The 25,924-nt window shown below is 40.5% G+C and overlaps 1 protein-coding gene across 1 annotated transcript in view; it reads right to left on the bottom strand.

Moving 5' to 3' along the window:
• PCSK2 (proprotein convertase subtilisin/kexin type 2) overlaps positions 1-25,924 on the bottom strand; it is a 360,494-nt gene that overhangs the window by 152,253 nt on the left and 182,317 nt on the right. Inside the window, exon 3 of the mRNA XM_054574083.1 lies at positions 536-649. Within this exon, the coding sequence (XP_054430058.1) occupies positions 536-649 (114 nt within the window). The remainder of the gene's footprint in view (positions 1-535; positions 650-25,924) is intronic.

Here is a 25,924-nt window from a genome sequence, read left to right as displayed (position 1 = left end):
GCAGACTGGGTTTCCCTGTCTTGAATCTTGCATCAATTAAGCCCCATTGAACTGATTTCCTGCCATTAATTTGGGAAACACTGATAGATGCTACTTTTGTTACTTTAGTCTTCTAGGTCTCTTGCTTGTTTCCCCTGAATCTTTCCCTTATGCCTGTGGTTTCATCATGTCCTGCCATTGCTTAGACTGTTGAGACCAGATACCTCTTCCCAGACTTTTGACTTTACTTTTACATGTTTTTGCAAGTCTTCACTCATACACTGGTGCCCTTTTTCAGAGCCTGGAAGAATCTGATCTGCTGTTGGTAGTTGCTTTGACCCCAGGAGACCCTGGCTACTTAGCAGTTCAGAGGAAAGCAGATTAGAGAACAAGATGCTTGGGTGGTGACAGAAAATCAATATGTATCAGAGGGGACAGAGTGGTTCACTGAGTCGGATGCTGGCCTATGTCCCAAAGAATAATGAGGAAATAGAAATGTATCTTTTATTCCTAGTCTCAAAATGAGAAATATTAGGAATAATAGAGAGACACTTACCAGATACCACTGCTTTGTAAATAGAGGATCATTCATGTTGATGTCGATCTCATTGATATCTCTATACCCTCGCTTTTTTCGGTGGAATCCTTCTTGTTGCAAGGCCATCTTTACCTGAAATGACAATACTGACATATTACCTGAATATCAACCTAAACATCCTTCTTTTGAAATTCATTTCCATGAATTCAAGTTCCATTTATATATAAGGTGTTCTTTTTTCCTCAGCTGAAGCCAAGTGTACCTCATATACACTTATGATTATTTTTCAAGAGCATTTACTTCTTGCAGTAAGCAAACAGGCTTGGTAATGGCTCTAAGTGAATTTCCTTAGACTAAGAATTAGATAGGGAAAAGCACTCTCAAGGAAGATAGGGCAGTAGGGTCATTATGTAAAATAAAACAAAGCAAGGGAATGCTTCTCTGAAGAAAGAGAGAGTGCTATGGATTCAGGGAGGAAAAGAATTAAACCTTATAGATCCTTTTCCTGGAAGCCTTCCCAGCCTTTCTATTTGTTGACAGTACTGTGCTATCACATTTGGGAACCCACCAAAACCAAAAACAAACAAACAAAAAACCTGCGTGGAGAGCCAGTAAGTCCATAGCAAAGCTCTAGGAGGTAAGTGAGGGATCTTTGAAATTGATGGATAGTGCTGCTGTTCTTGCATTAACGCTTCATTTTTGGACAGTAAAACAGAACCCTAAGCCCTTGGATGGAAAGAAAACTTAGGAGCTGAGTTAATTCAATCAGGCTCCTGGCAACAGCTAGGCTGTGTCTCAATCAGAACATTTTCTTTCACTTGGGCAAAAACTAATTTATTACTCGATAGCTGAGGCCAGTCTCTGAAGTCTACAAACTCAAGGACTATGCAAATGTATAAAAACGGGTATGCTGAATACTTACTGCTTTTTAAAATTATATTTTGGAGAGAGGATTAAGATGGCAGAGGAGTGAAAGGGAGTCACGCTGACCTCCTCCTCCCAAGACCAAACTGGAATTGAGACTAAATAGTGGAGTAATCACCTGGAAAACAATGGAACGATAGTGGGAGAGGAGCCTTGGAGCCCAGACAGTGGATTCAACTCTCACACATCCGAATGGGTGAGAAGTGCAGTGGAGGCTCGACAGGGTGGCCTGGGTGCCCATGGGCACTAGCACTAGAGGGACATTGAAACGGCCAGTTAGCTTCCCCCGAGAAGAATGGGGTCTGAATCATAAACAGGGACCCCTAAACTACAGCAGCTAAAACCAAGAAAATACAGACAAAACAGAACCCCGAAATGCTTAGGGGCGCCCTCTGCCAGAGACAGGTGGCTGGGGATGCAAAGAGACATTTAAAGGGCCAACGCAAAAATTGGAGTGGCAGCCACCCTCCTTGATCGCTGAGTAGAGGCGGCAGCAGGGTGGGCTGGTGCCTGGGAAAAGACCGGTGAGGAAAACTTTGTGAAGAGAACTGAGACAGAGGCCGGTGGAGCCCCGGTGATAACGCACCTCCCACTCTGCAGCTACCATCTCGCTCAGGCATAAGGGAATCAATTAACCTGCCTTTTGTGCACTCTGCACACAGCTTGTTCGTGTGAGCTGCGGGGCTGTGTGCAGACTGGCTGGGAGAGCCTTGAAGAGAGACTGGAGACAGAGACGTTGGGGAAAGAATGGGATGAGGAACTGGGGAGTCCCGACTCCTTCTCCTTGCTGTAGTCTCCATTGTGCGGGAAGAGGCCACACCCCCAAAGAGCCAAAAGCCGAAAAGAACACATAGACACCCCAAAACTACCCAGTGCAGGTGCACACACTTGCTCCGAGTGGCTGGCGAGGGTTGGTGAGCGTGTGTGTGACCCGCATGGGCTGGCAAACACTTGCACCGGCCGGCAAGGCCTCCCACAGATTGGCACCGATATGGTCTGCGAGGGAGTGCACAAAGCAGTTAGAGCAGGCATAAATTGACCCGACAGGCCCGCGATTGTGGAGTGGCTCACAGAATTAGTAGATCCCGGCCGAAGGGGTCACAGAGCTGCCCAGAGTCCCTGGAGGAGAGACCAGAGACAGGTTTAACCGGAGAGTCCTGGAGCTGACTTCGTCCCATTTCCATAGTATCCATATGGCGAGGGCAAGAAATACACCCAAAGAGCCAAAAGCAGGGGAAACACACAATAGAAGACCCTAAACTGACCAGTGCCGGGGAGCTCGTCGGCCAAGGGGGCCAGACGAGTTGGCGAGGTCGCGAATCAGCCCCTGGGTCTGGGGCAAGCACGTGTGAGCCCAGGTAGGAGGGGATCCTGCTGCGCCGGCAAGTACGCTCAAAGAGTCGGCGTGAGAGTGTAGAGTGATCCCAAAAAAGAGTCCATCCCTGACCGAAGGGGTCACACGCTGCCCCAAGCGGGAGTCAGACACAGACAGTAGACTCTGGAAGGCTCAAACAAACGACCCAGCTCATACAGGGTCAACAACTGACATCATCAGAGACAGGCCCAGAAAGAAAAGTAAAGGAAAAAATAAATAAATAAATAAAAAGACCCACCTACTACCACAGAAGTTTAATCCACAAAGTCAGGAAATCTAGACATATCAATTGAAGCAGAAGCAAAAATAAATAAATAAGCAAATTACTTAACAGACTCTCACAAAAATGGGAAAAAAAATAGCTCCCCCCAAATCAATGGAAAAGCGGACTCCCCACAGAGAGAGCGAAATGAAATAGAGGTAAGGGAACTATCAGATATTGAATTCAAAACAATGGTTCTAAGGAAGCTCAATCAGCTCAGCCAGCTCAAAGAGAACTATGAGAAACTGCAGAGAAACTATCAGGATCTTACAGAAAATTATATCAACCTATGAAAAGACATAGAAACTATCAAGAAGACACAAGAGGATATGAAGAATACCATTTCTGAATTGAAGAACACAGTAGAAGGAATCCAAAGCAGGCTGCATGAAGCTGGGGATCGAATCAGTGAGATGGAGGATAAGGTAGAAAAAAGCTCCCAGAAAGAACAAGAAATGGAAAAAAGACTCCAAAAGAATGAAGAGGCATTTAGGGAAATGCAGGACAACCTGAAACGCAATAATATCCACATAATAGGGATACCAGAAGGAGAAGAAGAGGAGCAAGAGATAGAGAACCTCCTCGAAAGAGTAATGATGGAAAATTTCCTTAATTTGAGGAGAGAAAAGGTCTCATGGATCCAGGAAGGACAGAGGGCCTCATTCAAGAGGGACCCAAGGAGGCCCACTCCAAGACACATCATGATTAAAATGGTGACTATCAAAGACAAAGAGAGAATCCTCCAGGCAGCAAGGGAGAAGGAGAAAGTAACATACAAGGAGGCCCCGATAGGCCTAGGAGCTGACTTCTCAACAGAAACACTACAAGCCAGAAGGCAATGGCAACAAATATTCCAAGGGCCTACAGCCAAGGCTGCTCTACCCAGCAAAGCTCTCAATTAAAATAGAAGGGGAAATAGGGAGTTTCCCAGACAAAAGAAGGCTAAAAGAATACATATCTACCAAACCAGCACTCCAAGATATGCTAAGGGGACTGGTTTAAGCAGATGAAGGAAAAGAATGAGAGAGAGAGGAACACAGGTACAAAGAGAAAAGATGAGTAAGTTTCTATCAGTAATATCTCTCAATGTGAATGGACTAAATGCCTCAATCAAAAGACACAGGGTAGCTGAATGGATAAGAAAACATGACCCACACATATGCTGCCTACAAGAGACCCACCTCAGAGCAAAAGACCTACACAGATTGAAAGTAAAGGGATGGAGAAATATATTGCAAGCAAATGGGCAAGAGAAAAAGGCCGGGGTTGCTATACTTGTATCAGACAAAGTAGATTTCAAAACATAGGCTATAAGAAGAGACCCAGAGGGGCACTTTATAATACTTAAAGGAAGAATTTATCTAGAAGACATCAACATTGTAAACTTATATGCTCCCAATATAGGAGCCCCCAAGTTTATAAGGAAATTGTTGGATGACTTCAAAAAAGATATAGACAGCAACACACTGATAGTCGGGGATTTCAACACTCCACTGTAAAATATGGACAGATCTTAAAAAATAACATTAATAAACATATTGTGGCTCTGAATGACACACTGGACCAAAGACACTTAACTGACATATATAGAACCTTACATCCCAAAGAAGAAAAATACACTTTCTTTTCAAATGCTCATGGCAGTTTTTCAAAGATAGACCACATCACAGGACACAAAGCAAGCCTCAGCAATTTCAGGAAATTTGAAATAATACGAAACTTTTTCTTGGACCACAGGGCTTGAAGCTGGAAATCAACCTCCAAGAGAAACTTCAAAAACTTGCAAACTCATGGAGACTGAACAGTAGACTATTGAACAATGAATGGGTCTATAATGAGATAAGAAAAGAAATCAAAACATTTCTGGAAACAAATGAAAATGAACAAACAATAGTCCAAAACCTATGGGACACAGCAAAGGCAGTCCTGAGAGGGAAGTTCATAGCAATATAGGCCTACCTAAAAAAGATAGAAACATTTCAAATAAAAGACCTAACACTACAACTTCAAGAACTGGAGAATCGAGAACAAATAAATCCCAGAGCAAGTAGAAGGAAGGAAATAGTCAAGATTGGAGCAGAACTGAATGACATAGAGACAAAAAGAACAATTCAGAGGATCAACCAACCCAGAAGCTGGTACTTTGAAAAGATAAATAAAATTGACAAGCCTTTAGCAGACTCATGAATAAAAAAAGGGAGAGGACCCAAATAAATAATATCAGAAATGAAAGAGGAGAAACGACAAGTGATACCACAGAAATACAAAGGATTGTCAGAAACTACTATGAACAATTATATGCCAAGAAATTTGAAAATCTTGATGAAATGGACAAATTTTCAGAAAAGTTTAATCTTCCAACACTGAAGGAGGAAGAAACAGAAAGCTTGAATAGACCCATAACAGCTGGGGAAATTGAAGCAGTAATCAAGAAACTCCCGGCACACAAAAGCCCAGGGCCAGACGGTTTCACAGGAGAATTTTACAAAACATTTAAGGAAGAGCTAACCCCTGTCCTTCTCAGACTATTCCAAAAAATCCAAGAGGAGGGAAGACTCCCAGACTCCTTCTATGAGGCCAGCATCACCCTGATCCCAAAACCAGATAAAGACCCTACAAAGAAAGAAAACTACAGGCCAATTTCGCTGAAGAACATAGATGCTAAGATCCTCCACAAAATATTGGCAAACCGCATCCAGCAATACATTAAAAAGATCATCCACCACGATCAAGTGGGATTCATCCCAGGGATGCAGGGATGGTTCAATATACGCAAATCAGTAAATGTGACACATCACATAAATAAAAGAAAAGACAAAAACCACATGATCATCTCAATGGACGCAGAAAAAGCATTTGAGAAGGTACAGCACCCATTTATGATCAAAACACTCAGCAAAATGGGAATAAATGGGGCATTCCTCAACGTAATAAAGGCCATATATGAAAAACCTACAGCCAATATCATACTCTACAGGCAAAAACTGAAAGTTTTCCCACTAAGATTGGGAACACGACAAGGATGTCCACTTTCACCGCTTCTTTTCAACATCGTATTGGAAGTCCTAGCCACAGCTGTCAGACAGGAGAAAGAGATAAAAGGCATCCAAATAGGAAAGAAGGAAGTAAAGCTATCATTGTTTGCAGATGACATGATAGTGTACATAGAGAACCATGTAGACTCTACCAAAAAACTCCTCAACCTAATAAGTGAATTTGGCAAAACAGCAAGATACAAAGTCAACATTCAGAAATCAAAGGCGTTTTTGTACACCAGCAATGCAATAGAAGAAGAAGAAATCAGAAAAAAATACCATTCGATATAGCAAGAAGAAAAATAAAGTACCGAGGAATAAATTTAACCAAGAAGGTAAAAGACCTGTATGCGGAAAACTATACAACATTGAAAAAAAGAAATTAAAGAAGACACAAATAAATGGAAGCGTATATCATGCTCAATGATTGGCAGAATTCATATCATCAAAATGTCCATACTACCCAAAGCAATTTATAGATTCAACGCAATCCCTAGTAAGACACCAATGACATATTTCACAGAAATAGAACAGACATTTCCAAAATTTATATGGAACCATAAATGACCCTGAATAGCCGCAGTAATTTTGAGAAAGAAAAACAAAGTAGGAGGGATCACAATACCGGACATCAAACTCTACTACAAAGCCACTATACTCAAAACAGTCTGTTACTGGCACAAGAACAGACCCATAGACCAGTGGAACAGAATAGAAAGGCCCGAAATAAGCCCAGGTCTCTATGGGCATCTAATATTTGACAAAGGGGGCAGAAGCATAAAATGGAACAGTAATAGCCTCTTCAACAAATGGTGTTGGGAGAGCTGGATGACTACATGCAAAAAATTAAAATTGGATCATCAGCTGACACCATACACAAAAACAAACTCAAGATGGATAAAAGACTTAAATATAAGTCGCAACACCATCAAAGTCCTCGAGGAGAACATTGGCAGGAAACTCTCAGATATCCCACGCAGCAATTTTTTCACTGTTATGTCTCCTAAAGCAAGGGACATAAAGGAAAGAATAAACAAGTGGGACCTCATCAAAATTAGAAGCTTCTGCATGGCTAAAGAAAACATCAGCAAAATGAAAAGGGAGCCAACCATATGGGAAAATATATTTGCTAATGATACATCAGATAGAGGTTTGATCTCCAAACTATATAAAGAACTCTCTCGACTCCACTCCAAGAAGACAAACGATCCAATCAAAAAAATGGGCAAAGGACCTGGGCAGACGGTTTTCCAAGGAGGAGATACAGAGGGCCCAGAGGAATTTGAAAGGATGCTCGGCGTCACTAGCCATCAGAGAAATGCAGATCAAAACCACCATGAGGTTCCACCTCACACCGGTCAGAATAGCCATCATAAACAGATCAACAAACAACAGGTGCTGGCGAGGCTGTGGAGGAAAGGGAACCCTAGTCCACTGTTGGTGGGAATGCAGACTGGTGCAGCCACTGTGGAAAGCAGTGTGGAATTTCCTCAAAAAGCTGAAAATGGAACTGCCTTTTGATCCAGCGATTCCCCTGCTGGGACTATACCCTAAGAATACCAATACAAAAGAACCTATGCACCCCAATGTTCATGGCAGCACAATTTACAATAGCCAAGTGTTGGAAGCAGCCTAAATGCCCATCAGTAGATGATTGGATCAAAAACTATGGTATATTTACACAATGGAATACTACGCAGCAGAAAGAAGAAAAGAACTACTAAACTTCGTGACAGCATGGATGGAACTGGAGAGCATTATGCTAAGCGAAATAAGCAAGGGGGTGGAAGACAAATACCATATTATCTCACCTATAAGTGGAACCTAACCAACAATACAAAGATGCAAGGAAAATAAAAGGAGCAACACTGAAAGGAAAAGAAATTAACAGAGACAAGAGGGAAGGAGCAGGGTGGGGTTGGGGAAAAGGAAGGGAAGGGGCAAGTCAAGGAACATATAACAAGGACTCATGGACAAAGCCAAAATGGGGAAGGATTGAGGGAGGGAGAGGGTGGAGGGATGCGGGGGGAAGTGGTGGGGGGTAGGCAGAGACAAATGTATTTGAAAAAATAAAAAATAAATAAAAAAATAAAATTATATTTTGCTGTCCAACATTTATTTTTCCCTTTTCCAAATCTTCCCTGTGTATTTTGGGGATTACCTTGAGCCCATTGAGTTCTGCGTTAGTGGGAGTGAAATTTCAGGCAGCTCCCTTGCTGTGAAGAAACTGAAGGCTCCCTCTGCCTCAAAGGTGCCTCAAGGAGTATTTCTCTTCCAGCATCTGAATCCTATAGACCAACCCTGGGGCTTCCTCAAGACCAATCCTTCAGCCTCCCATAGATTGTGACTTCCCTATACCTTTCCAACAAATTCTCTTTTGCTTAAGTGATACCTAATCAATTCCTGTTGCTTACAATCAAGAACTCTGACATGGGACAAGAGGATCCAAGTCAAGTGTGGTGGTGGGCAAGGAAGAATGGAGAGTCACTGCTGTGGCTCAAACCCTTCCTTTCCCACTTCCCTGGAATATGGAAGAACACTGGGGAGGTAGCTTCTCACTTCCTTGTTTACACACTCACACAGAAAACCTGGGGCTCATTTGCCAGAAAAACTCTAAACCCTATGCAAAATGCAATACATGTAGAAAAGAAGTGGTAGGTGTGGCATTTGGAGGTATTCTAGCAAGAGACATTCACTGTGGCATGGTTTTTTAAAAAATTTCCTGACGAAAGAGCAAAAAGTATTTAAAATGGGATAAATGGATATTTTTTATAATGGCAAAGTCTGGACACAAGTAGTGTCCATCAAAGGGAGATAAATTATTATTCAAATATGTATATATGTGAATATATGTGTGTGTATTTATGTTATGTGCATGATATATATACGTCTTCTGAGAGGCAGATGCCAAGGTGAGATTAAACATGCCGAGTTTATTAGGAAAAAAGATGCAAAAAATTGTGTTGCAAATCTGGCCCCATAAACAAGAGTGTACAAGGTTGGGCAAAAGTGTCTTTGGCTGCCCTCTAATCTAAAAAAGACTTGGCAAGGCTGTTGGGGATCCAAAGTCAGTGATGAGAAGACCCCTGTGTCTCCCAGGGGTGGGCCTGCCTCAGCACTCCTGCCGAGCTCAATCCCTGGCTGGAGCAGCTGTGATCATCGTGGCCTGCTGCCAGCATGGTGATAGATTTCAGAGCGCAGCAGCTGGGGTCTCTGGGCAATTATTCTATCTGGAGTCAGAGGTCTATGCAGCATATTCTCACAGCTTCCACAGAATATATACATACATTTATACATGTGTTTCTCTGTGTGTGTGTGTATTTCAGTGTAGAACATTTAAAATGTCCAAGTCAATGTACTTTTCAATCTGGAAAGAGCCAGACACACCCTTCCTAAGACCTACCTTTACTGTGAAAGGAAATATAATAGTCCCCCTTTATTCACATTCCAAAATACCCAGTGGATGCCTGAAACTACAGATAGTACTATGTTTTTCCCTCTACACATATGCCTTTTTATCTTTTTTTAAAAAGCACTTTACAGCTTTGGCATATCTGAATTACCAGCACCACTTGTGCTTTGGAGCTAGGGCAAATAGGAGTTGTTTGAACACAAGCACTGCGGTACCTCCACAGCCGATCTGATAACAGAAGGCTACTGACTAAGGAGGGGATGAGGGAGAGCATATATTGTGTGGACATGCTGGACAAAGGGATGATTCACATCCTGGGCAGGCTGAAGCAGGATGGTGCTAGATTTCAATAATCTACTCCGAAAGGAGTGCAATTTAAAACTTATGAACTGGTCATTTTTGGAATTTTTCATTACTGTTTTCTCACCAAGGTCGATCACCAGTAACTGAAACCATGGAAAGCAAAGCCATGGATAAGGGCGGATATCGTAATCAAACAGAGTGCCATTTTAACTTGGAAAGGAAAGAGCCCAAATTTGGCCATCTCATCTTCCCATTTTGGTACCACAGCCAGGCCTTTATCTGCTCTAGTCACTAGTGAGAGGCAGTGACCAGCTGGCATTGGGGGATTCCTATTTCATTGGGTTCATTGTCCGGAATGAATTCATTGAGGTAGCACTTTCCCTTTGGTAGGATCTTTGCAAAGCAAGACTTTATCATGTGGAAGTTTGAAAACTCTGATCTATAGGTTGTTTCCCAGCAGCATAAAAACAGGAAGACATATCAGATTTCATCTTTTCAAATAAGAGTACAGAAACAGCTACATGAATATCACTCTAAATTCAATTAGACCAAGTGCATTCTAATAATAAGACTGTTTAAGTTCATTTCCATAAAATTAATTTTTAATTTCATAAATTATGTTTTAATAGAGACCAGTGATGCTTTGGAATGTGGCACTCTGTGAACACCGCTTCTGCTTGCAACTCAGAAATGCAAAAGCACAACTTAGGTGTCTGCAATTTTGCTTCTTGTATTTCCAAAAATTAAAACTCATAAGACTGCAGAGGGCTTTCTGAGTACATTAGTTTATCTTCATGTCCTCAGTGAAGATCACAGCTACACAATTTCAAGAAAGATGAATACCTTTAAGACATATTTTTGTTTATTACACATAAATAACTGGAGAGTAGTTTTTTCCCTTTCCCATGATGATACCTCTAATACCATCAGTTAATTTTATTTTTCTGGGTTCTTCTCCAATCTGAATTTTCATTCATATCTAATTTTTACATAATACTAATCATATTAAAGGTAAAATTGTGCATTCTTTCTTTACTAACTATCCAACCATGGGAATTTTAATATGATGCTATTTAGTTCTTATATTTTAAGTTCTAATGGTTATCTAAATATTCCACAATATACCAGAATTTACCAATGATTTCCCCCTTAGTGGTCATTTGGATTGTTTTTTAAATCATAAATAAAACTTCCAGGAACAGAGAGATGAGGTTATAAACTATGTTTAAAGGCCTCTGGGGAAGATTTCAGAGTCAAAATTATATTTGTGAGAAAGCTCTAAATGTCAGAGAAGTATTTCCTAGTGTCTATATTCCTTCCTCACATTATAACTAAAAGGCCCATTTTATTCTCTCTTCCATTTTAATTATAACCTCTCACACATGATGCCTTTCCTTACTACTTAGGTATGGTCCCAGTGACATGCATACAACTTAATTATAGCTTCTTACCTTCTCAAAAAAATAAAGTACAGGTAGCTTTTATATTTCATTTTAAAATACTTCCCTAACTTGGTCCATGGACCTAAACATTTATACCAGTAAAAAATATAAGAAAGCAGGAGTGTTTGTTATTGGATATTATTTTATTAAAAATGAACAGATGAATATTCTACAATTCTGGTTAAACTTTTAAACATGGATTTGACACATGTGCACAGCACAAACTTTACCTAAGCCACCCCACCATGCCCTTCCCCTTCTATCCCTCTCTACAATTAAGAATTTTTCAGTCATTTGAAAAATGTATCTGTGCATCTATAATGTACACACTAGGATAAAACAGATTTTATCTCTGCACATCAGCATACTATTTTAAAAATTATATTAACAAGATAATTTCACTACATTTAATTTTCTCAACAAAACTGTGGTGTGGTGTGGTATAATTGCAGTTGAGGAAACAGAGGTTCAGAGGTCATTGTCCTATAGTTGAAAACATGGTGTAGTCTCCCAGGTTGAACACTTCTAAATGCTATGAACTTTTCAATAAGCCATGTTGCCTTTTCCTAAGGCACAGAACACAGCCAACTTTTTAGTATCTGGGATGGCTGAACAGTGGATGTAACTCTCTAAGGATGAGGTCCTAGAGTGCTTCCTCACTGGGTTGATGGTTAAACAGCTGCTAATTAACATTGACTGTGCTGGGCTGGGAGGGTCCAGGAGAAAGGGGAGCTATAGGGAAACCTATGTCAAAGGGTGTAGGGAACTTCTTGGACTGAAGTGAGCACAGGAACAAAACTGACATGTTGCTGAAAACACTAAAGTTTATGAATCTACAATTCCATTGATTGCATCACACTATTACTTTTAGTACTAAGAACTATTTTATTTACCAATGTATGGGTTGACTTGTGTCCCCTTAAAAGTCCTAACCTGCTCACCTGTAAAGTGGGGATGAGATCTAATGATGACTAACATTTACTGAGGGCTGACTGACCAACCTAATCTACACCTTGATGTTGGACTTCTAGCCTCCGGAACTGTGAAATATACATTTCTGTTGTTTAAGCCAACTAACTTGTGGTACTTGGTTATGGCTCACCCAGCAAACTCTATTATAATACCCCAGTAATCTGGTTGAACAGTCTGCATACTTAACTATTGTACTGTGTTGCTTCTCTGCTCCTGCTTCATATTGAGGTTTTGGTAAGGATCAAATGAGATAATACATATATGCATACCGCCTGGCTCACAGTACATCCCCAGTATGTGCCTATAGTTGCTACTATAATTGTGGCCAGTGTTACAATATTTCAAGGTAAAGGCAGGTGGATTGTTGCCTTCCCTTGTTCCATCCCATCTCAAGCCAGGCCAGGCATGTCTTATTCCAAAGCAGGCGAGAGTGCCTTCGATTCCATCTTATTGCTATTAGCTAGTTGAAGACAAATCAAAGTAAATTCGGCAAGAGAAACCAGGCAAAGTCCATTCCTATGTGTGTCCTGAATGCAGAAGACCCACCTGCATGAAAAGCACAACTCCTTTTTTTGCCTTTGCCTTTCCAAGTCTCTGTGTTATATACCAGTGTTTGAACTGATAAGCTGACACATCTTGTGAAACAAGGTACCCAGAAGAAGCCATTGCTGGGGTGATGTGGAAGATGATGGAGGAAGGAAACCACTCCTAAGCTCAGATGTTCCAGTTCATCTGCTTTGTTACCAACTGCTGGCCTTGGTTATCAAAATCCACACAGGGTTTTAGAAATGAGAGTTATGGGGAGTGAAGACATGACTCGGGGAGGTCAATGCTGGGAGGGAGAGTGAAGGAAAGGAACAGACAACAAATGGTCAAGGAGTTTGGCTACTTAATTTCCCCTTTGGGCAGGCAGGGATGACTTTTTGGAAAGCCCAATTATAGGCAAATCACAGGACTTAATTTTTCAAAGAACGGGAATTAAGCCACAATCATGCCTGAATGCTCTGTATTGATTGCCCTCATTTAGAGAGGTTTGCCCCTCTTGCAAGAATGAAGACAATCAATTGAGGATAGAGGATATGGCTGCATGCCTCTGGCTACAGTTCCAGTCACTGTGTCTCACTGACAAGATATTAATAAATTGCTATCTATCAACTAAAGCCCTGTATACAAGATATACCATGAGATAAGTCAGTGTAATTAGGGAGGGATCGAAAGATGTTTTTAGTGGAGTGAAGCACAGAGGCAACTGCCCGGAATGACTTCTGCAGCCTCCATGCAACTGGAGCATTTGCATCTTATTTGGGGTTGCACTTCAGTATGATTTTAATCTTCCTCTTGTTTTTGTTTCCAGGATGGTGGGGCAACATCATGAGTTGGATTTAGGGGATCATATTAAGGAAAAGGATAATAAAAGATGGTAGAAGCTATGCCAGATGTGGAGGCAGGGATGTTTGACTGGGGTATGCTTGAGAGGACAATTTTCTAGAGATGCCAGGTACCACTGAATGCTGTCTTGGTCAAAATGACATGATCCTCTCAAAGTTCTCCTGAGTGGTAAGTGTGGAAAAGAAGCAAAGCAAGACTAAGCCATCTTAATATATTAATATATTAGTAGCTTTGCACATGATTATAATGTAGTCAAAGAGAGACTACCTGGGTCACATGTACAGCTATGTTTTCCATCACAGGTGGGCAGAGGACCTCAGTTTAACATAGAATGTTCCTGGGAGGACAGACAGAAGGAGGGGAAGAAAGATGGGAGGTGGAAGGGCGAGGGATGTGCCCCTATCCAGTTCAGCTGTGGCCTTACCACAGTGCCCTTCCTTTCTGGGAAGGCACTTAGGGGTGAGTGGTGAAGAGAAACCAGCAGGGCCCATGGAGAAGATGCTCATGGTGCCAGCTGGGAAGGAATAGTTCTAGCATAGCATAGGAACACAGCTCCCCAAAGCTTCACCCCTTGCAAAGCCTCCACCATGACACTGGTGTATGGTCCTGTTCTGATAGTGAGCCAGAAGGGAGATGCTGGGTGGGGATATATCTAGGATACCTAGTCCAAATTCTTTGCTTGTGGAAGGGCCCACTAATGTGCTTCTGGAAGGAACAGGTCAATCTAGCTGAATATGCAGTGCAAGTCTCATTAATTATGTTGTCTATGGCTGGCAAGCCTCTTTAAGGAGAGCTATAGCAGCATGAAGTGTGCTTGGTTTGGTCCTATGGGTCAGTTACTTTCCCTCTGTTTCCATGACCACAGGGTATGATGGGAACCCAGCCCTCGCTGCTGCTGCTCAAATGTGTGTGGGGAAAAGAGGGGATGGGTGGAAAGTGTAGGTGATTTTATCCAAGGTCATAAGTCTACCAAGTGCTAAAAAAGACCATATCCTAAATGCATTGTGCTGTGGTCAACAAGCACTAGATTTGAAATCAGAAAGAAATGGGATCAGGTCCTGGGTTGGTTTACTTCTCATTTGTGTGTGTTCTGAGGTAGGTTCCTCAAGTTCTCTGAATTATATTTTCATTCATCTAGAGGAGAGATTGTCATATCCAACCCACTGCCTGTTTTTGTAAATCAAGTTTGCTGAACACAGCGGTGCCCATTTGTTTACACCCTGCTTCTGGCTGCTCTCACGCTGCAATGGCAGAGTAGAGTGGTTTCAGCAGAGATCATACAGCTCACAAAGCCTAAAGTATTTGCTTTCTGGCCCTTTACAGAAGAATTTTGTTAACTCCTTGATGTGTAACATGGAGATGGTGAAATTCTTGAACATACAGTCTTTACAGTGAAGACCACATGAATTTATCTTTTCTTCTTTGGAACTATGATGCATACTATAAATGTTACTGTCTGTAATTATGATGCATAATATGTTGATGGAATCCATTTCATCCATGAGGGTGGAAGCAGGGGCAGAGTTTTGATTAGTGGTGCAAATGATTTGATTTGAGAGGAACAAAAAGAGATTCCAGTGACCCAAATCAACTCCCCTGGGCACATGCACACTGACTGAATTCCAGACATGAAGAGTTCAGTTTTCATTTTAAGCCTTCATTATCCAGGTTGATTATGTCTCTATTTAAAAAGATTAGGAAAACAAGTCCTCTGGGAAAGGCAACACATCCAGGTGTTGTCACTTACCAACACACATGTATGAAATCATTAATTAGATGGCTTTTCTCATTGATGCTGCTTGAGATTAGTGGAAGGAAGGAATGAAAATATATGCAAGAGTAATTTTGAAACTCTTGAACGGTGTCTTGTAAGCCGAGGAAAGGGCTACTCAAAGCAACAACAAAGGATGCAGAGCTTAGAATCAGGTGCCACTAGAAGAGGGATGATTAAGACCAAGAGGATGAGAGGGCATACTGAAAAATTCCCTCAAAGTTGTTTCCTTCTAAACATTCTTTATGCATAGCATGTCTTGAGAATGAAGGATGCATTCACCATTTATTTGCTATGAAAAACGTTGCAGTATTGTTTCTTTATAAGTTTTCAGTGGGGAACAATTCCAAAAGCTGCTTGCTAGAGAACACAAATGAATTCTTGAAAATTCACAATCTCCTTTTCACAAATTCTGAAAAAGCTTTGGTTTTTGGATTCAGATGATAGACTAAAAAATTAAAGAAGAGAGAAGATTCACTTCCTCAGTTCTTTCTTTCTAAAGTACATCTATTTTTAATCTTCCTCAAAGGTCCACCAGTTTGTCAATAGCACCATCTTCTCAATTCTTTCCTCCTATTGTTGTTTCATTAATTGCCAATGGAACAATTCCACATTGACAGGGTAGAAAGGAAAATGTGTGCTGATACCATAAGTGGCATATTGAGAAATATTTGGGGGCTGGTAACTGTGCATCCCCCTCACCATGCAGCTGTAGAATAATTCATATGTTAAGCTAGGCAGCCTGTGAGTGACAAAACACAACAAGGAATAAAGGTCAGAGCATCTTATTCTTAGCACACTTTATTTATTTATGAATACCCAGTGATGGGGCATTAATTAGCCCAGCACCATGATGCAGAACAAAGAAAGTGAGTCGACTTTGTAATAGTGCTCCTGGAAGACACAGAACAAACTACATACTTATATCTGCCCCCTGAGAGATGCCAGGGGAAAACATCTTTTCATTCTGTAGCATTTTAGTTTTCTATGGCTGCTATAACAAATTACCAAAACTTAGTGGCTTCAAACAACACAAACTGGAAGTCAGAAGTCTAAAATCAAAGTTTTAGTAGGGCTGTGTCCATTTCCTTGCCCTTTCTTCCTTCCACAGGCTGCCTGCATTCCTGGGCTCATGGGCCACTTCTACTAATTTCAAAGGCAGCAACGGTGGGTCAGCTGCTTCTTGCATGGCATCACTTTCAACTCCTCTTCTGTCTCCCTTTTATAAAGACTTGACCACTGGTCCTGCTGGGATAATCCAGGATAATCAATCTCCATATCTTAAATTGTGCTGATTAGCAACCTTAATTACTTCTTGCCATGTACCATAACATATTCAGAGGTTCTAGAGATTAGAATGTAGACATCTTTGGGGGCCATTATTTTCCCTAATGCATTCAGGAAGGGAGCTAATATAGTGTTGAAATATGAGGCTGAATTGACCACTTCTATTGGAGATATCTGTGTGATAGAGATACAGAGCACCCATATTTCTTCAGAAAAAGAAACAAAGCAGTTAGTGACATTATTTGATAAACCACTGTTGGCAAAGTATTAACAAAGGGGTCCTGTTTAGCGGTGAGAGGTCAATAGTGGCGTAATTGGAACTCTTATCAGCAGCTGCTGCATGACACTAGTTGTGGAGAAATGGCTAGTTCATGGATGAGGATCTTCAATCCTAGAATTATTAACAGGTTAAACTGATTGACTTATATTAATTAAATAAAAGTGACAGTATATATAGTTGTAAAATGCTGTTCTTAGGATAAAAAAATTAATTGTACAATTACAAGAAAGAAAAGAGTGCCTTAATGAGAAGGAGGGTTTTAGCTGATCGCCAGCTTAATGTGAAAGAATGATAGTACTTAATATCAGTGAGTAAAAGGTAAATTAAAACTCCAGGTGCTTTAGGAGAAGTAGAGTCCCAGATAGAGAGAAGGGCAGATGTTTTTGAGATATTTGATGAGACAGTACCTAAACATGAGCTGGTTGAGTTCTGAAGTCCACTCACAGGAGCACACTGGCAATATATCCAGAGGAAGGGAGCTAAGCTGATCACAAATCTGTGAAATATCACATCTAGGAAACAAAATATGTAAACTCAACTCATGGTGTGGACTGCAATGGTGATATTTGGTGGGGGGAGGGTCTACTGAGTGTTCCAGAGGGTGACATGGTTGGGCACAAGTCCTCTACGTGCTATTTCAGAACACTTTACCAGTTAGACTATACTATTTGTATTTACTCACAGCTACTCCCCCACCCTCCACTGGCATTCCCCTTAAAGGAGTATATTTCTCTGCTCCGCTGACATGGAGCTTGGCCACACAAATTGTTTTGAACTTATGCTAGGAGAAGTATATTTGTCCACCCCTTGACTTCTTGCATTTCAGCCATGGCCATGAAAAGGATATGCCCAGCATATCCTGCTAGTCTCCAAAGAATAAGAGACACCTGGAGTACGACTGTCCCAGCTAGCCTGCACATTTCCACCTTGTAGCTGAAAGAATTGCTCCAGTCAACCCAGAATTGTGTGGATAGAAAATAAATGCTTATTGTTGCCACTGAATTTTGACAATTTGTTACAAAGCATTTTTGTGGTCATAGCTGACTGATACAATGACATTAAATATTCTATTTCAATCTGAGAGTACTATGTCTTTCTATTTTCATAGGGTATAGTTGTATTTGTTCTAAAGTCTTTCTGAGTTTTTAGTAAAGTCTTTACTGTATAGATTCCTGATATTAAGGAAGACATACATGATCCTAAACAAACATCCTAGAACTGAAATATTTAATATGTCTTTATCCAGATGGGGAATTTTTACAATCTGATTTGAAAAGTACAGTTATAGGTACAAGAATGTTCAGTGCAACAATGTCTGTGTTACAAAAAGGTGGGAATGGGAGAACATATTCACTGATACATCTGATAAGGGGTTAATATTCAAAATTTATAAAGAACTTACAAAACTCAATACCAAAAAAACAAACAATCCAAGTAAAAAAGTGGGCAAAGGACATGAATAGACACTTATCCAAAGAGGATATACAGATGGCTAATAGACATGAAAAGGCACTCAACATCACTAATAATCAGAGAAATGAAAATTAAAACCACAATGAGATACCATCTCTCACCTGTCAGAATGGCTATCATCAATAAACCAACAAACAACAGGTGCTGGTGAAGATGTGGAGAAAGCGGAAAACTTTTGCACTGTTTGTGGGAATGCAGATTAGTGTGGCCACTGCGGAAAACAGTATGGAGAAACCTCAAAAATTATAAGTTCACCTGCCTTTTGACCCAGCTATACCACTTCTGGGAATGTATCCAAATCCCACTTCTGGGAATATATCTGAAGAAACCTGAAACACTAATTTGAAAGAACATAAATACCCCTATGTTCATTGCAGCATTATTTACAATCACCATGATATGGAAGCAGCCCAAGTGTCTGCCAGTAGACGAGTGGATAAAACAACTATGAGACAGTTACACAATGGAATACTACTTGGTCATAAAAAAGAAGAAAATTTTACATGTTGTGACAGTATGGATGGACTTGGAGAACATTATACCACGTGAAATAAGCCATTAAGAGAAAGACAAATACCATACAATATCACTTACATGTGGAATCTAATCAACAAACTGAACTAATAAGGAAAATGGGGACAGACTCATAGATGAAGAGAAGGATAACAGCTCGGGGTGGGGAGTGGGGGTTAGGGAGTAAAGGGGTTGAGCAAAAATAAAAAGGACTCATGGACGTGGACAACTGTGTGGTGACTGCTGGGGGGAGAGAGTATAAGAGGACTAAATGGTAATGGGAAAAATACAGCAAATGTTAAATAAAAAAGAAATAATAAAGCTTAAAAAAGAGGGGGGAGGGGAAGAAAGCACATGTCCATTAACAGAAGAACAGTTTCAAGAAATATGACACAGTTGTTAAAATAAATAGTTTACTACCAATTAAAATAATTGTCCATGCTTTATCTCAGGCAGGAACACAAATTACATAGAAACACATATAGCATTTCTATAAAAAACACCAGCAGAATAATTGTGCATATGTGTGTGTATGTGTGTACATATGTATGATTCAAAACAAAAAAGTCTCAGAGGATAGTAGAAAATATTGGCCATCTTTAGAGAATGGTATTGGAGGAAAGAGGATGGGGAACATTTTGTTTTTCTGATATATCCACTTAACATAAAAAAAGAAAGGAGATGCATTCTTTTAATTTTTCTTTCTGTTCTTTTCTATATTTTCCAAAATTACAATGATGGATATGGGTTGCTTATGCTTACATAATTAAACCTTTTTATTTATACACATTGTTAAATGCTTTTGGGTGTTCATGATATCCTAGAATAGAAAAATTGATTAATATCATTGGCTGGAGCAGAGACAGAGACAAATGTGTACATTACAGTTATTTTTAGGGAAGCTCTGGGTCCTCATTTTAATAAATGACTTTTTCTTGGAATAATGATAAAGAAGTTTTATTTTCCTAGTAGAAGAGAAGAAGCCCAAATCCACAAGACTGAGAGAAAAAAATAACCATTAAAACAAACGAAATGTAAATTGATGACATGTAGAACAAGAGGATGTGAAGCACTAAAATAAAATGAAAATCTGTTTTGAAAGCAACAGAACAGAATTAACAATGCATAAATGAATTGTAATAATAAAGATAACTTTTAACAGTTTTATTGGAAAGTGATAAAATATTGAAGGGGAAAATTACAGATGGGTATAGGGCATAGAGCAGAGAAACAGAGATGCAGCATAAAAGTTACAGTTACCTTGGGGGATGGGAACATTCCTGAATATTTTATCACTAGCAAATATTACTAACCTCTAATGGGAATAATCTAAGGTCAGATAATCAGTTCATGGGAGCTTCTAAGCTGCCAGTGCATTTTTACTTCAGAAAGTTCAACACCTCCTTACTGATAAGCCTCAAGAAGAGGAGATAAAGGGTGAGCTCTCTTGTCTCGTTTGTGTTAGTGCAAGCATTTGGTGGGGACACCATAGTTTCTGAGGTCCAAGGGAAGGAGTATGTCACATAATAGACAGCATCATGTAGGGGTGGGTTGCATGGATGTTATAAAGAACAAATGTTGAACCTTAGATCCTAAGAGGTCCAAAGTATTACCTTGAGACTCTTCCATTGCTAATATCCACTGTAAATAAGAGTAAATTGAGCCCGTAGTCAATCCATAGCTAAGAGCTACTTCATTCTTTCCTATTGCTGGTCCTCACATCCAGAGAAGTGATAGCAGAGGAGCTGGGCAGAGAGAGGAGTGCCTTGAACTCAAGGTCCCAAATTTACCAGGGCGCCAACTCCTCAGCTGGGCAGGTTGCCAAAAATATTCTGGAAAAAAGGAAACCCAGAAGCACCAGAATAGACAAAAGCAAAACACTATAGTATAGGGGTAAGCAAAAGTAGGTTTATAGCCAATCATATGGAAAGACGCATATGCAAATTATACTCACAGTACAAGTATAAATTCTGTTATTCACCTACTTACAACTGTAAACCTACTTTTGACCACCACATATATAGATGGAAAGGCTCAGAACATTCTGGCAAGATTGATAACGTGAAATCTATCCTTAGCCATATCCCAAGAACTGTTTGAATTGTAGTGATAGATACAAAATCTCAGAAGCATTCAAGCAGAAGAAAAATACATGTTAACTGCAAAAGAATAAAAATCCAAACTGAGCTAGGCCTTCCGTGCAATGTTAAATGCCAAAAGCCAAGGAGGAAAATGTAGACAGGTTAAGAGGTCAGTGTCTGTGCTTCAGCTGCTGCTGTTGCGTAACAAATTGCCCCAAGATGTGGTGGCTTAAAGCAACCCTGTACTTACACTCACAGGTTCTGGGGTGTCAGGAATTTGGGGATGGCACAGAGGAATGGTTTGTCTCTGTGACATTTCTGGGGCCTGAGTTGGAATGACTCAGTGGCTGGGTGTGTCAAGGGCTGGGGCTGCATAGGAGGTAAGGTTATCATTACTGGGTTAAGAGCTTCGGATAGATCTGGCCAAATGAACAATGTCATTTCCTTTGCCATATACATTTGTTGTCTAGTTCATTTCCTCTCTACAACCAGAGATTTGCAGGTGAGACAGAAAAAAAGCTAGGATAATTGCTTTCACTCCCGCAAATGTGTAAGATCTGGATTCTTCTCTGTAGCTACAAACACCGTTTTCTTTCTGTAGAATGCAATGATACTTTTAGCCTGGGCTTCAAGGTGCCAGAATATCCCTACCCTTTCTGCCCAGTCTGAATTCTCACATCGTATTTCCTCTGCCATGACCCAGCCAAGCTAGTCTCCTCATGTGTTCCCATGCACGTCCTGCCCAGGGTATATTCACACACATCTCAATGCTTTTGTATCAACATACTGAGGCACGAACCATTCCCCTATTCACTCCCCATTCTTTAGCATTTGCTACATTTCCTGATATCAGCCATCATCATTTTTGGTATCCCCCTTGCAAATGGGTTGTTTAAACAATACAGTTAGGACTTGACTAATTATTTAGCACCAGACCATTGGACATTTCCTGAGCTTTGGTCTTGTGTCTGTCATTAAGCTGTAATTCCTTGGATAAAACAAAACCAAGTGTAGAAATATATTTTGTCCCATTTTCAGAGGGGAAAAACTCCCAGCATTTCCATATTCCAGTTTTGCATTTATGGGCATATGAGGGTACTGTTACCACCTTCACCACCACCTCTTCGACATGGGGACAGCCTACTGTTATTCCTGATAGGGCCTGACTTCCATTCATTTTCCCCCAGCTTCCAAACATGAATTGGATCATTCTACAGTTAAAAAGCAAAGGAAAGTCACCAGGTTGCCCATGCTTAGTCAGCATTTTAAAAAACTATATAATGCTGTGTTTTGTACTGTGAAATTTGATCACTTTAATTCTTCCAGTTTATGAAATCTGAAAAGTGCTACGTAGCCCCAAGAAACCGCCGAGTAGGGTTTTATTGTTTTAACTGTTGAATAGATATTCCTCAAAATGTGTGATATTCTTTTTTTTTTTAAAGATTTTATTTATTTATTTTTAGATAAAGGGAAGGAGAAAGAGGGAGAAAAACATCAGTGTGTGATTGCCTCTCATGCACTCCCTACTGGGGACGTGGCCTGAAACCTAGGCATGTGCCCTGATTGGGAATCTAACCAGTGGCCCTTTGGTTCACAGGCTGCTCATTGAGCCTCACCAGCCAGAGCAAATGTGTGATATTCTTGATGAAAGATACATTGCATGCTTTGATGCATCCAGTGAAATAACTTCAAAAGCAAAATGCTCTGTGAAACTTCTGGCCCGTCTGAGATTGCCGTCTGGCCTTTTAATGAAGGGCAATTTGCTCAAAGTTCTGTTGTCAGTAGGTACTTGCCTAGACTCACCAGAGGAGTGAGACTATTTTCTCTTTGAGTTGCAACACCATATCTTCCTCATTCTATAAATGAGGAGCATTTGTCTTGCCTTCCTAATGGCAATCAAAGGTCCTTGAAAGTATAACCCTGTCCTTCATTTCTCAGTTCCTCCCAGTGCCAGATGCATAGCAGGAGCTCAATAAACACTTGTTTGATTTTTAAAAAATAAAATATGTATTGATAAAAAAGGGAATCTTCCTCAGGGTTGATACTTTAAAACAAAAAGAGAAGCAACAACAACAAAAATCAAGTTTCTCCTCAAAAGAAAGAGCTTGCATCTAGAGAGCCCTCAGGTGTGGAAGTACCTGAGTTTGGGGACAGGCAATATGACTAGCTGGAGTTTGTTGCCTGCCTGACTTCCAGCTGGCTATATCTGAAGTCAGGGCCATCATATGCAGAACTGAGATGTTTAGACTTTATTTTCCTCATTCTTCTATCTCAGCACTTTGAAAAACTTTATTATTCATTGCAGAGCAAAAAAAGGAATTCATTTTTTCTAAGTAAGATGAGATACCTTTCCCTTTTTGTTCCTTCTAGAAATTAAATAGAAAAGCAAGCTTTGTTTTCTGGTTGAAATGAAATCACTACATCCTGTCTTCATCTGCAGTGGAGGGTAAAATGAATGTTCTTCAAAGTAAGTGCTAAAAATGTGCTCTGACATTTGAAAGGATGCTCAGCATCACTAGCCATCAGAGAAATGCAGATCAAAACCACCATGAGGTACCACCTCACACGGGTCAGAATGGTCATCACAAACAGATCCACAAACAACAGGTGCTGGCGAGGCTGTGGAGAAAAGGAAACACTAGTCCACTGTTGGTGGGAATGCAGACTGGTGCAGCCACTGTGGAAAGCAGTGTGGAATTTCCTCAAAAAGCTGAAAATGGAACTGCCTTTTGATCCACTGATTCCCCTGCTGGGACTATACCCTAAGAATCCCAAAACTCCAATTCAAAAGAACCTATGCACCCCAATGTTCATAGCAGCACAATTTACAATAGCCAAGTGTTGGAAGCAGCCTAAATGCCCATCAGTAGATGACTGGATCAAAACACTATGGTATATTTACACAATGGAATACTACGCAGCAGAAAGAAAAAAAGAACTACTACACTTCGCGACAGCATGGATGGAACTAGAGAGCATTATGCTAAGCGAAATAAGCCAGGGGGTGGAAGACAAATACCATATGATCTCACCTATAAGCGGAACCTAACCAAAAATACAAAGATGCAAGGAAAATAAGACCAGCAAAACTGAAAGGAAAAGAAACCAACAGAGACAAGAGGGAAGGAGGGAGTGGGGGTGGGGAGAAAGGAAGGGAAGGGGAAAGTCAAGGAACATATAGCAAGGACTCATGGACAAAACCAAAGTGGAAGAGTTGAGGGAGGGAGGGAGGAAGGGAGGGAGGGGGCAAGGGAAAGTGGTGGGGGGTAGGCAGAGACAAATGTATTTGAAAAAATAAATTAATTAATTAAAAAACAAAACAAAACAAAAATAAAAAAATAAAAATGTGCTCCGAACACAGAGCTTGGCAAACCTGTCCTATTACAGTCTTTTCCTTAAAGAATTTTTGTAAAAATCTAAAATCAAGCTCAAGAATTAAAGTTTTCACCTTATTTTGTTGAAAGTAACAATTCAGTTAAATTCTGAAAATCTGGTAAAATCATTCAAAATAGCACTCTGGAGATTCTCCTTTTGCTCCTTGAGGCAAGTTCGCTGGGAATGCATATTGTAGGCAGAGCAAACCAAAACCCCCAGGGGGCCTCTCCACACCTACTTACTGGTTTCCTTCAGGTGGTGTGAGTTGCAAGTGATTTCTAATCTGTCTGTCTCTTTTTGACAGCCTGAGGGAACCCCCTTGCCTATCCTCCCCCCATCCCACCCCTGGCCTTTTTTGTTTTGTGTTTTTTTTTTTCCTGAATGGAGATAACCACACTTCAATTTCCCTGGGTGACAATAGTAATACAGTGTTGATGGGCATTTTCTTGAATGTCTCTATATTGAAGAAATACTGTGTATATTTGTCACCACTGAGACAGAATAAGGTGGGCCTTCTTTATCATTTCCAAGGGTAGAATCAATTTTGTACTTGGAATCCTAGGATGAGTGCCTCACCTCCTGAAATGCACAGCACTACCTATTCTCAACACTCTATTCACCTCAGCCTTCGGTCAGCTCTCTTCAGACAGAGCTAGAGCTTAACTTCCATGGATTAGCTGGAAATATTTTCCATGACGTTACTTAGTACCATCTGGGTAAGGTATATTATCAATTGGCAAATAACAAAGGGTGAACAATGATGTGTACTTTCTGATCTAAAACCAGAGTGTGTGTGGAGGGAGTGCCTGAAGCTTAACCAGCTTCATGTTCAGAAAGCCATAACTGCCTTTGTTGCTCCTCACTTGATCTATTTCTACATGGTCTGCCATTTGCCTGATGTTTGTTCAGCACCTGGTAAGCAAAGAGCTTTCAAAAAACGTTGAAAAGAAAATCAATATCTCTGCCCATTTAGACATACTCTCACCGTTCAGTGACATTCACACAGTGCTGGGGAGGAAAGCTGGAGATCAATGCTTCTTAGGGATCTAGAGAAGGCATTCAGTTAATCATCTAAGCAATAAATGGAGTTCAACTAGTTGCTAGCTGGATTCAAGTAACACTGTTTTTATAAAACTGGTTTGAAGAAACAGTCCCTCCTACCTGCAGTTCTCTTGTAACATGCATCTCTCCAGCTGATGACAAGTACCACCTTATTATCCTATTATAAGCCAATAATTATGAAAATCTCAAAATAACACTACATGCAAGATACTTCACAATTATGTATTTAGTACTTTCAGCAATCTTATAACACAGTATTAATATTGTGACAGCTTTAAAATATGTCTAAATTCTAGGATGGTTCTCCCATCAAGAGCTAGGGCCTCTGTCTCTTCCCTTGTTCTGAGTGGGTCTGTGGCTGTTTCAAACAGTAGAGCATGGCTGAAGTGATGCTATCTGACTTCTAATACTAGGTCAGAAGAGGCCACCTAGTTGTTTTGATCTAGGGAAG

This window comes from Pteronotus mesoamericanus, unplaced genomic scaffold (assembly GCF_021234165.1).
Source record: "Pteronotus mesoamericanus isolate MK-2021 breed Mesoamerican mustached bat unplaced genomic scaffold, CSHL_Meso_final contig_25, whole genome shotgun sequence".
NCBI lineage: Eukaryota > Metazoa > Chordata > Mammalia > Chiroptera > Mormoopidae > Pteronotus > Pteronotus mesoamericanus.
This window is presented reverse-complemented; position numbering and strand designations above follow the sequence as displayed.